At 34.0% G+C, this 14,342-nt stretch overlaps 1 protein-coding gene across 1 annotated transcript; it reads right to left on the bottom strand.

The window, feature by feature from the left end:
* Positions 1-775: 775 nt before the first annotated feature.
* On the bottom strand, positions 776-7,888 carry LOC124839591 (serine/threonine-protein phosphatase PP2A-4 catalytic subunit-like). Its single transcript, XM_047315465.2, has 11 exons — positions 7,548-7,888; positions 6,139-6,195; positions 5,709-5,792; positions 5,315-5,386; positions 4,421-4,492; positions 4,140-4,180; positions 2,510-2,576; positions 1,698-1,889; positions 1,496-1,585; positions 1,294-1,401; positions 776-1,189 (listed from the first exon to the last, which is right to left on the bottom strand). The coding sequence occupies exons 1-11, from the start codon at positions 7,641-7,643 to the stop codon at positions 1,124-1,126; spliced, it is 945 nt and encodes a 314-aa protein (XP_047171421.1). The 5' UTR covers positions 7,644-7,888; the 3' UTR covers positions 776-1,123.
* Between the last annotated feature and the right edge of the window lie 6,454 nt (positions 7,889-14,342).

The raw sequence follows: 14,342 nt of genomic DNA, 5'->3' as shown, positions 1-14,342 counted from the left end.
ATTTATATACACGTTTAAAAAATTCTTGCCAAACACGATTAAATATATGTCATTTAAATTGTTACATTTCCTTTCGCTATGCACGGCTTAGCTATTCATTAAAACTTTAGTAGTACACCTAAACGATGCACATTAAAATAAATTTTGTACTTCAAAAATAATTGGCAAAGTTTATTATGTACATCTTGGGTCTTGGTTGATTTGAACATGTTTATTAAGAATATCCTCATAATATCAATAAATAAATAAAATCAATTAAAATGTTAAAATATAATAGTTCATTGAAATAAGTTAAATATATCATAAAAGACTCTTAGGACAAAAGCAAGATTATATCCTCTAATAGCACCATATGATAATCATATTATTTTATTAAAGTATTAAGCAAAAACTAAATATAAATAAAATATAAAAATATAAACATTTTCGTTTCATAACTAAAATAATTTTTAGTTGTTGTTTATGCCCAAATCATGTTGCTAATTTAACCCAGTCCCACCACTAAAATGCAAGAGTTCAGCATAAATTTGCCACTTTTTTTGTATGCCCATTGTCTTGAAATTTCTGTTGTGTTTGGCTTTACTCGGTTATTGACTAACCAACATGGTGAGGAGAGGGGACATGTTTGACGAGTGTGTATTTTTTGTACTGCCTATCTTATCTCAGACCAAATCATAAACACCGATAATGTAATGAAATTTAACGTAATTAGTATGAACAGAACTGAATCACTATCATCATGCAGCTTTAACTGAAAATCGATGGCACAGAGCAATGCAAATCATCAACAGATATAAAATCCACTGCTACTAAAGACAGGGAAACACAAACAAAAAAATATCCACATTTCGCCGGAATAATACATTCTGACACTGCCATCATCTAGGAGATTTCTCCAATAGGATGTCCAACAAGTTCTTGTGCGTCACAAAAAAAACTGGAATTTTACCTGCCTATTTTACATCACAGCAGTATTGGGCAGTCACCGGAAATGTTTGGAGTGCGTACCCATAATTAAGTGCTTACAGCAATCTCATCAATGAGGATGAGGATGAACAAACTACACGCAATTTGTGCAGAATGAGTTGTAACTATGACACCGGTACGATATGCCGCAGTAACATCATAGGAAGTAATCAGGCGTTCTACGGGTAACATCAGGTTCTCCTCTTCTGGGAGCAGGGTCAAACTGCAAGAACATTTCAAATTTAGGCCCAGCGATTCAGGCACATGAAAATATTTACCCTGCAGTGTTGAAGAAAATTTATGTTAAAACAAGAAAGGAAGGGAAACCTGGATAAATGTGTGGCCCTTGGAATCGTCAACCTCCAAAATTGAAGCCATGTTCCCACATCGGTAACAGTAGTTAGGTGCACTAAAAATGGTAACCACCTTCTGTTCCTGTTTTCAACAAAACAATGGACGTCTAAACTTCACTCCTTTAATTCCAAAAGGTAACAGACAAAAAAGATTATTCCGTGAGAAGGTCAATTACATGAGCCCAGTTAAATCCATCCATGACCAGCTGATGAGCTCTAGCGATTAACTTAAGCTTGTTTGAGTGATTAAATTGTTCGGATATATCCTGAAAGAGAGTGTGAATTTGAATTAGAAAATAAAATACAGTAGCACTCCCTCAATGTTTTAAAACTAACATCTAACAAGGTATAGAATCGAGAAATTATATCTTTAGCTACCTGACCAAAAGTATATCCTGCACCACGAGGAGAAATTCCCCAGCCACACCTATCATCAGGGTCAGACCATAATAGATCACACATCGGCCCTTCATGAGGAACTTCTTGAACACGATCAAAGTTCCTTATGTTATCAAGAGTCTCAATTGAAGGTGAAAGCCCACCATGCAAACAGAATATTTCGGACTCAACCTGGAAGGGCCATATTAAATTAGAAGCTGAATGATCAAAACCCATAACTGTGACCTTCAACCACCAATTTTCTACCATTATGGCAAGAAACAATCATTATAATGAAAATGAATGGCAATTGAAATAGTTTCCCATTACAAACTAACAGAACAAACTTGAGCATTTAAATTCACTAACACAGAAATCCAGTGTAGTTTCATGTTCATCGTCTTTTGCTTAAAAGACCACATAGATCACCTTTAAAAGGCAGAAATTTCAAAAAACTAACTAATTTGGAAAATAATCAAGTACAAACCCTCTCTATGCTTTGCACAACTTTGTGAATTTGTTAAAATTGCCGATATCATGACTTAATCCAGTATCACACTCATCCCTCCAACATTTTACTTTCTCAAACATGTAAATTTTTAGATTAAAATTTGAATAAATGGGTACTGCTCGAGAAAAAAGGGTTCCTTGAACTCTCAATTGACTAAAAAAAGGGGAATGTTGATAATTTTGATTAATATAGGACAAAGAATATATCTTAAATTTACATAATAACTGATATGAAGTTTATACTCAATTTATTGTTCTTCCGGCAAGTTAAAATCACAACCGAGGAAAAAAAATAAACTAACCAATGCAGTCAACGGAAAGAAATCAAAAAGGTCTGTAAAGGTCTTCCAAACATTAGCATTACCATACCTGCAAATAAAAATCATATGAATTATTATTGTGCATTAAAGGAAATATGGAATTAGATAAATCTATAAGATAACATTTTATTATCAATTCATAGTCTCATAGAAATGAACACAAAATAGAATTAAATCCAGATCAACTCAAGTTGAATGTCGATCTTAAATCCAGTCAATGTAGTTAAATGGCTTGGCAGATTTTTTGTCAACTGCCACAGACAACAGTGAAGGGTGGCTCACTACGGCAGCATCATAGGGTGCAATGATGTGTTTATAAGGAATAATTTAGGCCTTCCTCCATTCACAACACTGAATCCAATAAACATATAATACTTCAAATTTATTAGGGGTATTAATCATGATGAGCTCAAACCTATTGACATTAAGACTAATGATCCTAAGATATTTCTACAATTTTTTATCAAACCATATTTATTACCTCTTACAGTTCACACTCATGAATGCATGGGTTACCTTTACCCTATGTTCGGATAGGAAAAGAGAATAGGGAAGAAAATTTTAAAAATTTGATTTCTCTTGTTTGGTTGGAAGAGAAGATAAAGAGAAAGCTCAGTTCAACAAAACAAAAATGTCAAATTTTCTATCCAATTCAATTCAAAATTTTCTTTTCTCCCATCCAAACGAAAATCCAATCCCAAATCTCTTAAGTATTAAAGCCTTCATTGTACATATACTTTACTTCCTTTTTTAAACAAAATACATCATCAGGTGTACCAGAACCAGCATAAAAAAAAGTAATTTACAACAGGAAGTAACTTGACAAAGGATATATTCAAAACCAAAAAATTCCTAATAGTTGTTGCCATTTATATATTTAATAATACTAATAATAGAAACACAAAATGAGAGCAAGAGTCGTTAAAGAAAGATTTGCAGAGATAACATCTTATGCAGCCTCAATCCTCCCTCAAAAAGAAGCGTTCAGCATTCCTTTCTGAAGGATAACTCGTTTAAATTTGTTTTTACCAAATGCAAGTGGACAGACACACTGATGTTATCACTTTGTCTAGGTCATCTAGTCTGCAAAAATTGGATCCCACAAATTATTCTAATAGCTTATTATATCTTTGTCCTACTTCCAATTTAGACAAATGCAGTAGAACTATAGTCTATATATATTCTTTACCCGTATTAACAAGAACAAGAGATTGTACACCAGCAAGAGTGTGTACCACACAACTTCCACAACCCTGGTCAGATGTTGCCATATATCGATCAAAATAAAAAACTGAACATCTCCAAATGGAGGATCGGGAATGAAATGGTTGTATACAGTGTTAAATCTCTGGAACAGCTCAGACGATCACTCCAGTTCTGTGTGTGTAAAGATACTTGCAAATGAAATCTAATTCTAAGAGTACACAAATGAAAATTGCAGGAGACAAATACAAAGGATTTCCCAAACAGCCTATACAGTACATGCCTTAAGTTTTTAACATAAGTTCATGAAAACAACACAGTCTGCAAATTATAAATATATACATTGCCCTTTAAAAGAATTATTCCCTTCCCACCAAATTGAACTCTAAATGAAGGTGTTGAAACTCACTTTCTGAGGCACTCGTCGTAAAAACCATATACTTGAGTGATCTGTGCAAAAAAAATAAAAATTAAAAAAGATTAAGAAAGGAAGAATTAGCTCAACAACTAATACTTGTCTTAAAATCAAAGCCAACAACAACACATTATGCAACTAAAAAACCCTCCAAGACAAGTTAATTTTTGAAGCGTTAAAGAATACAAGCTACACAGTAACTCCATAAAAAAGTCAGAAAAATTACCTCAGAAAATATAATATATAACTTTGAATGGAAGATTATGAATGCATACCTGACGACTTTCATGATTTCCTCTAAGAATAGTAATTCGCTGAGGATATCGCACTTTCAGTGACACAAGAAGCTGGAGAGAATAATTAATCAGTACCTCCATCACACAATACAACAATAAGAAGCAAAGATACCAAGATACGTTAAAATAAATAAACATGCAGCAACTTCACCATTATTAAGTTATCCAAGGGACAATTGCAGCATAAATAATATCCAGAAAAAATATTTGCAATCTTTTGGATGTAGTCATGTACATAAACATGCTGACATTAAAGGAAAGGAAATAACTTCAACTGATGATTAAAATCCAGTACAATTAGATAGAACCTTCAATGATCTCAAATAAAAAATGTCAATTTCAAAACAGAAATCAAATATACAACCATAGCTTGAAATATATTAATTTCAGATTTGAGGTTTCATCAGAATATTAATTTCTTTAACCCCCAAAATACCTAAAACTCTCAGTAACACCTCCACCTAATATAGTGCATACTTATTTATAACATTTATTATCAACTGCAAGCCTTTCTAAATCTAACTTTGTTGAAAAGGCATCAATAATGCTGCATGGTGCAAATTCTAATTATATTGCCTTGTTATTATGTAATAAGTAAACTTGAAACTTGAAAGGAGCTACTTGCCATTTGGGGATGATCCAATATTCTATTTCACGCTAATAGCAAGAAGCAACTTCAATGCATACCCATACTTTCATATAGATCTCATAAGCCAAAAAATGTGAAAAACATAACATGCAAACTCCCAGAGAGGTTTTTTATCCCTTTTTTCCTTTTGAGGTGAAAAGGAGTAGGGACGAACAGCTAAATCACAAAGCAACAACTATTAATAGGTGCAGAATACTCAAGAAGTTTATCTTCAATGCACTTACTGTTACAGTTTCGACTGAATAATAACCCCGGTCCACATAATCACCCATAAACAAGTAATTAGTATCTGGACACTGTAAAAAGAACAAAAATTCTTAGATTCCATATCTAAAAAATCAGCAAAGTATAATATAAAAAACAAAAACAGAAACCTTATCACAAAAAGGTTCATTTTGCACCAGTGACACATGTTAGTAAACTTTAACGTGGTAATATTAGGGTTGAAGTGAATTCAAGGAGTAGTTTCCTGGTTATACAATCTACTCCGCAATACCTCTGAAGCACTTCAATCTTCAAAAGCCTTTTCTTTGGCAGGTCTCAATTAGTTAGTTAAGACATTCCCCAGCTGAAACAGAGAGTTGAATACAAAAGGAAAGTGATAGTCAGAACTGATACCTTCCCTCCAATTCGAAATAGTTCTGCAAGATCATGAAACTGCCCGTGAATATCACCACAAATTGTCACGGGGCTTTTCACAGGCTGTGATACAAGAGAGAAAGAGAGAGAGAGAGAGAAATTAATGTTTTCTTTCTTCAAGAGAAGAAAATAACATTCAATTAGAAGTTCCACAGAAATAGTGAGATGTATGGGCACCAAAATAAGTCATAAAACTTGAGAATGAACCCAGATAAAAGTAAGAGACAATAAAAGAAATAATATCAGACAAATGATGCCAGATAAGGCTGATGTCCAACAGGCAACAACTCATTTCTGCTACAAATGGTTACTTTTCATACAGAGCATGGAACAGATGACAAAGCGTTGAAAAGTAAGAACAATATCTAGAGAAATATTGACAGATAATAAAAGGAAGAAAGGGTTGCACCTGGACATTACTTTCATCCATCAAAATTTCCTTAGCCTTCTCACATAAAACTCTTACCTACAGCAGAAACAAGAGCAACTATTTATTTTTATGTTTATTTATACAAAGATAACATTAGTTGGAGGAGGAAAAGATTTTGGAGACAAAATCCAAAAAAAAAGAGCCATGATTGTGTCGTTAAAACAATCCGCAAAAAGAAAGAAACAAAAACCAACATTAGCCTATAGCAAAACAAGTGTCAAGGAGCAAATAGGCCACAAAAGAAGCAATGGAAGCTATTCATTTTCCCATTTAAGTCAATTTTCATTTTTCAAGATACAAACTTTGAGAGACAAGATCTCTTTTGCAGGGCGAAACAAAAAGCAATACTGCCTCATCCAAAAAGAGTAGTAAAGCACGAAATTATTATATAAAGTAGACAAGATCACAGATGTAGCAGTCTTGCGCTTCAATGTACAAGTTTAGTGAGAAAACCCACAAATGTCCATAAGTACTGTCAGCCATGATGCCAACAAAGCTGTTACAACCTTACGCACATAACTCTTACTAAGTTATGACAAGAAACAAAATCACTTCATCTCAAAGTACATTACAGAACGAGCAACGCTCCGCGAGAATTCTGAACCCAGAATCAAATACCCTTCAAAAGACAAACAGACAAGGCACAACAATCCCGAAAATTTGGGACAAGGGTCAGACTAAAGCAACATCACCCTTACAAAGTGAAGAGCCTGTGCATTACAACCACCCTATTACACCATCACAAGGGACATGCCTAAAACAGGCTGTTTGGTTCGCACCGGTTTAAACAATACTCTCGTCAAATTCCCACATCCAAAGTATAAGCTATTCCATATAGCTTCTGATTTTCACTGTTTTCTGCACCTCACTTGCCAGAGTTTCAAAATCAAAAAATCCTAAACTAGATTTTCCAAATATCATACATGCCAAACCGGAAACGTCTCATAACAACTTATTCCTAAATCCTAACTTATGGAAGCAATTCGTAACATCCACATACCATAACCAAACAACCATAATTAAATTTCCTTCAAAATCCACGAAATTGATCACTTAATTTCCCTATCCAACTGTCCGACTACATCCAAATCCAATCAGGACTACAGGAACTACACTCAAAATTGCCGAAAAGGGAAATCGTTTTTTTGTTCATTTTCCGAACAATTTCCATTTCTATAAAAAAAGAAAGTTCATATCCGCACACCTTGTAAAAGCGACTTTCATCTCGATCCTACCGGTTCTCTCATTCTCGGAGATTCCAAAGCCGAAAAGAGAGCGAAACAAAGGCAAAACGAAAAAAATAACCACCGAAAATTTTCAAATCTTGCCAAAACAGTGAATTCCGCATCGACACGAAACGGATCGTGTCCGACGAGGAGAAAACAAACCTGGTGCTCGGATAGCGGCTTGCATTGCATGAGCTGCGAGATCTGCTCATCGAGATCGAAGTTTGATTCCGCCGATGGCAACGAATTGGCGCCCATGTCGCTGCTGGATTGGATTAGGGGAAAATGGAAACCCTAACCCTAACGGAGAAAGCGATTTGGTTTTCTCCGGTGTGGGGAGAGAGCAGAGTGAGGAGTGAGTGAAAATAATGGAGTGTTACGTAATGGCGGTTGATTTGCATAAACTATGTGCTCTCAGTAAAACGCTCTTTTTGTTTGTTTCTTTCTTATTTTGGTTTTTTCTTCCCTTCTCTGGCGTTCTTCAATTCGCAGTTTATCATCATTGTATGCTCTTCGAACAAGGTGACATTAATTGTTTTTTAAAATAGAGAGATTAAAGAGTTTATGTTTAATCATTAATTTCTTTTAACAGAAATAGAAACAATTAATTTCAAGAGTTTAATCATTAATTAAAAATTTAAGACCATTAACTTCAAGACTTTAGTTTTTCATTTATTTTTAAAAATATCAGAGATAATTAATAACTTCATTTCTTTAATTGAACAATTTTATGTTCTAACTAATACAAAATAATAAATTATTATCATTATTGTAATTATAAAATTAAATATAAATAAATTTACAATTTTATTATTAATTATTTTATTTATTTGTAGATAGTTTTTAATTAAAAATATATATGTTTAAAAAATTATTCAAATCGAACAGAAATGGTTAAATTAAAAAAATATTACTTAAAGGATATAATTAAAAAAATATTATTTTAATTTAAAAAACTTTTATTTAGAGAGTAAATTAAAAAAATGTGGACACAAAAAATAATCCAATTTATATAAATGAATCCTTTTTATATAAGTACAAGTATAGCTAAAAAAAATTATTTGTTATTTAATAAAATAAGTTATTTGATTGTTTTATATATGGTAGATATTTAAAAAAATTAATTATAATTGTGAGGATATTTAATGAATTTGATTATTTTATTAATAAAAATTGAGCTTATAAATAAAATTATGAGTTAATCTAATTTCATTTTTAAAAGATTACTTTCTCTTTAAAACAAAATATTCCTAAAACTTTTATCTAATATTCTCATTAATTTATTTAGTTGTTTAAAAATTAAAGTACTTTATAGGACTTTTGGAATCGAGATCTATAATCTTATATGGTAAAATTTTTGTATGTGAAGTTAAAGGTTCAAGATTCTTTGAAGTTATAATTGTTAGAGTGTGTTATAATTGTTTATCAAAGTTTTATATGTCTAGGTAGAGAAATATGTGTGAGGTGGAGTCTATGAGGTTTGTGAGAGTTGAACATGTGAATAACATCTTTTGGAGTTAAGAACATCTATCTACTTAAAGGAAGCTAAATTAAAGATTAAATAATACTACTAAATGATGGTTTGATACGATAAACTAATTGTGAAATTGAGATTGGTGTCGTGAAATTTAATATTTAATTTTATGGTTGTATGTGTGTTAATCTAATATATATAATTAGGTATTTGCTTATTTTAAGTGGTATGTTGTAGTATGAGTTATAAATGACTAGATATTGGCCTTACTTAACTATATTGGATAGACAATTTTGGTATATTGTGTTAGAAGTTAAAAATATGTAATTAATTTGTTTATGTTGTATTTGTTGATTGCTTATGGAAATTTTATGAGATATTGTTGAGACTTTGGCAAGTATACCAAATCGTTTCAAGTAATAAAATCGGTAAGATCGAATTTCGTTTCCCAAGATACTCGTGTCACCACACAATCGTATAATTTCCAACTAACTTAAACTAAAGAATGGTTCATAATTTGGGTTTTAGTACAATTAAAGTAAGCATGTAACATAAATGATAAAAGTGATCTTTGATACTAAAACACTTGGAAATGGGAAGATTTGAAATAATATGGAATGATATTGTTGGGGGTATGATTTCACCTATTTCACTCTTATGTATAGAAAATCACTTCCTCTTCATTAATATGCCAATGTCAATCTACTAAATTACTCAAACCCAATCCCTTGGTAGAGAGAGCCTAGACTTCTTTATTAGGCTCCAATCCCTTGGAAGACCTAACAATTATTTCTGCATTAAAAATTGAGCTTTAAGACAACCAAAGGTCCTAGTTCTATCCCTAGATATTATTTCCTTTAGGTGTTTAATCCAAGTCCAGATTTACCCAACATTTCCCAATATCAAGCAAACCCTAAAATCATGTCATGGGTAGCAACTTCACAACAAGCATTGAGAAAAGGAATTAAACACTAACAATCAATGAAAGAGGCATATATTCATTCAAAACACAGCAGTTTACATAAGAGTTTAGTGGCTACATCCATCCCCCAACAACAATGAAACTAGCTCTCCATGAATGGAGAGCTTGAGCTTACAACAATGGTGGAAATGGAAGAAGGAAGAAGACCCAAGGAAGAAGATGGATTGTTCCCACAGCTCCTAGCTCGCCTCCAAGAGCTCCAAATGAGAGAAAATGCGTCTGGGTGTAAAAAAATGTCAAGTTCTTCGTGCCTCTGAGTTAAATAAGGCAAATCTACCATGTCAACAAAGTTGACGCTCCAGCCCCCATAAGAAGGAGGCTCAAGCGCACGACAGTCATGATGCACTAGCGCTCAAGCCCCCATAAGCCAGGGTGCCCGAGCTAGCTTCAGCAGAATTCTGGTTCTTCATTTGTGTTGTTTTTCTTGCTCAGTGTCTTCATTTGATGCATAGACTTCTTCCAACTACTTTAAGCACTGATAACACTCTAGATTTACATATTTTTCTTTGTTAAAAATCATTTCTTAGATTTCTTTAGTTTTTAATTTCTTAGAATTAGGCTAGTTTTATGTTTTTCTTTTAATACTTTAGAATTGTAAAATTTTAGTTAAAAATAGGTTTTTAGATGTAATTTTTAATCTTTGATAATAATTAGGAAATTAGTATGTTTTTGAAATTCTTTTAATAAAAATGTTTGGTTTTAAATAGGTTTTAATCTCATAATATTTTTTTTCTAACTCTTTTATTATTTTAGGATCTGGTTTGGGCTTGAACAGCCAGCAGAAACACTGGGCTCTGATCCATCTTTGGGCTATTTTGTGGCTGAATCTATTGAACAGCAGGGAGCAACAATTGGGCCAATTCTCCTTTAATGAAACGTTGCGTTTCAGAGGCTGTCATTGGGGGTCTCAGGTTTGCAAATCATTTTGGCAAAATGAAGAAGTCTTCGTGCATTTGAGTAAAAGAAAAGAACCTTCGAGCTAAGCTAGGGCTCTCATGAGTGAAGAGAGTTGAAGAGAGGAGCACATTACCTGCCCGGAGAAGATGACTGGAGCTGACCAGTGAGAAAGAAGAGCTGACCGGAGCTGCCACGTGGAGAGCTCGAAGCGTCACAGCAAGGTTCTCCATCTCCCATTTTTCTTTCAAGGTTCTCCATCTCCCATTTTTCTTTTTCCCCTTTCCTTTTCCCTCTTTCGTTTTCTTTTGTTTTTCTGACCCTATAAAAAGGGCTTTCACCTTGTAAATAGGATACTTTACACACTTTGAGATACACTCTCTGTTCATAGTTCTAAGCTCTTTAGGTTAGGGTTCCTTTCCGCTTTCGTAAAAGTAGAGTTCTCGACTTTTGGATTTTGTTGAGACGATCGCGAGGGTGACAGGCCGCGAGAGTCTTGGTGATTTCCGGTAGTTTGTAAAATTTTCTTTTCATGTTAATAAAGTTGATTTTGTGTTCTTGTTCTGTTCTTGTTTATGTTTCGATTTTGTTCTTTGTTTTTGATTTCTGTACTTGTTATGTGTTGAGAAAATGATTTGGATTCTGTAACTCTGCACTTCTATGGTTCCGTTTGGAATTAAATGTCTCCGTAGTGAGCATTCTTCATCGAGATGTCTTCTCGAGACAGAGAACAGTCCAATGCATAAAAATTGATTCAAATATGTGTTTCTTGAATTTGTTTGTGCATTTTAGATTGATGAATAGGTTAATGAACATTGATTGGAAAAATTAGTGGAAAGAGTCAATTTAAAGTTCTGAAATATGACTTAGAATATCCTGTATTGGAATTCATATTATCAGGATGTCTTCCTGAGAGCTCTAAGCACTCTTTTATTCAGTTCAATGTGCAATTCACCTATGACTTCAATTCTGTTTTTTTTTATTGTGATACTGTTTTTAGAATTTAGGTACTGTTTTTGATTTGTTTCAATTCTAAATTCTGTTATTGATTGATTTCTGGTGATATATAGATTAGGATAGAGTGATCTGTTTTGCATTTTAATTTTCCTTTGATTTCTGTTTTCCTATGAATAGACTAAGTTTAGTAGATTAGATGTTGAACTGTCTACTCTTAGAATCTTGTTCAGTTTTAGTTTTAGTTTCATTTTGCTGTATTAGGTGAGTTTTAATTGCACTCAGTTCTCATTTTAGTTAGGTTCTGTTTTGTTATGCAGTTATTTTACAAGTTAGATTAGGTTCCAGTTTTTTTTTTATTTCTTTGCATTTTTTTTCTTGATTTTTTTTCTTTCATACAGATTTGATTCCTTTATTCTTTTCTCTTTAATTTCATTGTTTCATATTTCATTTCCCCACCTTGCTTTAGTAGTTATTAGATAGTAAATAAATACAAGATTTAACTCTACACTTTAGACTTAATTTTAGCCGAGTCTTTGGATTGATACCTAGGTTGTCCCTATACTTCATTAGTGGGGAAACTTAGTTTGTTCTGTTTTTGTGCGACGAAAAACAGTTTAACAAATGGCGTCGCTGCCGGGGACTCGGCGAGTTAAGTTTTAGAGTGTTAGGTTAGTCTTGTATAGGTTTAATGGTTTCCTTTCTTTTTGCAAATTCTTTTTAGTAGGCTTAGGTTCTGTTTTTAAAACTGCAGTAGTGTGAATTTTAATTTTGGATTTTTTTTGCTGTTTTGGTCTTTGATTCTGATGGCTGTCTTGGAATATTTTTGTTTTTTTTTTTGGTTGTTCTGTGTGCTTGATTAACAACTCTGTTGAGAGGTTTAGGCTGAGTGTGTTCAGCCAAACTCTGGGGAATTAGTGAGATTATCTTGGGGTAGTTTTAGTAGTCTGAGAGTGTGGTAACTGAGCTGTTTAGTATGACTTTTCCTCTGGAGAAGTCCATGAAAGAACTGGCCAACCAAGAAATGAGTCACCAGCCAGTGTGCACCCATTTACCCCTGGAGGGGAATGCATCTGGAATTGAACTTAAACCTGGTTTCATAAGGTTGTTACCCACCTTCCATGGATGGGAGCATGAGGACCCTCACCAACATATCAGAGAATTTATTCTGGTGTGTTCTTCTATGAAGCCGTTTGGAGCTGCTGAAGAACTGGTTATGATGAAGGCTTTTCCCTTATCCTTGCAAGACACTGCTAGGTATTGGATAATCTACCAGCAGCAGCCTTTTAGAAGTTGGGAAGAGATGCAGTGTAGATTCTTGAATAGATTTTTTCCAGCATCAAGAGTATCATATTTTAGGAGGCAGATCTGCACCATTGAGCAAGGGCAGAATGAAAGTTTGGCTGATTTCTGGGACAGATTCAATAAGTTATGCCTCATGTGCCCAAATCATCAGCTGCAGGATTCTCTACTCCTAACATACTTCTATGAAGGTCTGCTGCAAAGAGAGAGAATGTTTGTTGATGTGGCTGCTGGAGGATCCTTAATGAATAGAACTCCAGCTGAAGCAAGACAGTTGTTGAGTAAAATGGCTGAGTGCTCTTATCAAGGATATTTGTACAATACAGCTGCTGTTACTGTACCGGTAATTGGGGCAGAATCCAAAGACTTAAGGGAATTGACTCAAGTAATGTCTCAGCTGGTGGAAAAAGTGAAGTTGCTGAATCAGCAACCTTCAGAGAATAAGATGACAACGTCAGGAATGTTAGGCTGGTCTGATAACACTTTAAATGCAACTTGTGACTCAGCAGCCAATAATTTAAAAGAGAACTGGGGCACAGTGAATCTGAAGGGATCTCAACAAAATTCTTGGGAGAATGAAAAGATAACTGGTTGTATAAAAGATGTTGAAGAGAGCAGTGTATCAGTGGAAATTACACCTGCAGAGGAAAAAGAGACCACCAAGTATATTCCTCCCCATTTGAGAGGAACATCTGAACTTGGAAAGATGCAACCAGCTCATCAACCAAAGGTGCAAGTAAAAAGGACTGCCAGTACCAATGCAGTCATGTTAAGAAGTGGAAAGGAGTTGCATGCTTCAGTGGAGAAAGAAAAAAATTGCTGAGAATGAGCAGCAACCAGAAATCATAATTGAACCACCTTTCCCTGTCAAATCTGCACCTGCAGAAAAGAAATTGGAAACTGATGCTGAGTTATTGAAGATTTTTCAGAAGATAGAAATTAATATGCCTCTGCTGGAAGCAATTAAACAGGTGCCTAAATATGCCAAGTTCCTTAAAGAAGTGTGCACCTATAAAAGAGGATTGAGGAGGCCACAAATCAAAAATATTTCTACTGTTTCCAAGTTGGAGCTGCCTCCTAAACATAGTGATCCAGGGCATTTTACCATCCCATGCACCATTGGAGAAATTTCCATTGCAAATGCTTTAGTGGACTTGGGAGCATCCATCAATGTCATGCCCAGTTCTGTTTATAAGGCTCTGCAGTTAAGAAATTTAAAGCCTACATCTGTCATTATCCAACTAGCCAATAGAAGCACTGCGAAACCTTTGGGCATTGTGGAAGACGTGTTAGTGAGGGTAAATCAGTTAATGTTCCCAGCAGATTTCTATGTTCTAGAAATGGAGGGTGA

The sequence above is a fragment of the Vigna umbellata genome, chromosome 8 (genome assembly GCF_029865625.1).
Source record: "Vigna umbellata cultivar VRB3 chromosome 8, Vumbellata_1.0, whole genome shotgun sequence".
NCBI classification, from domain to species: domain Eukaryota; kingdom Viridiplantae; phylum Streptophyta; class Magnoliopsida; order Fabales; family Fabaceae; genus Vigna; species Vigna umbellata.
Note: the sequence above shows the minus strand (reverse complement) of the source record. Positions and strands in the feature narration are given on the sequence as shown.

Bases quoted from the DNA above. Each gene is read 5' to 3' on its own strand.
- LOC124839591 (XM_047315465.2), bottom strand. From the start codon at position 7,643: ATGGGCGCCAATTCGTTGCCATCGGCGGAATCAAACTTCGATCTCGAT. The intron at 6,196-7,547 runs GTTTGTTTTCTC...TTTCTGCTGTAG, and splicing joins AGCCGCTATCCGAGCACCAG to GTAAGAGTTTTATGTGAGAA. The intron at 4,493-5,314 runs GTAAGTGCATTG...TATTCTCTCCAG, and splicing joins ATTCAGTCGAAACTGTAACA to CTTCTTGTGTCACTGAAAGT.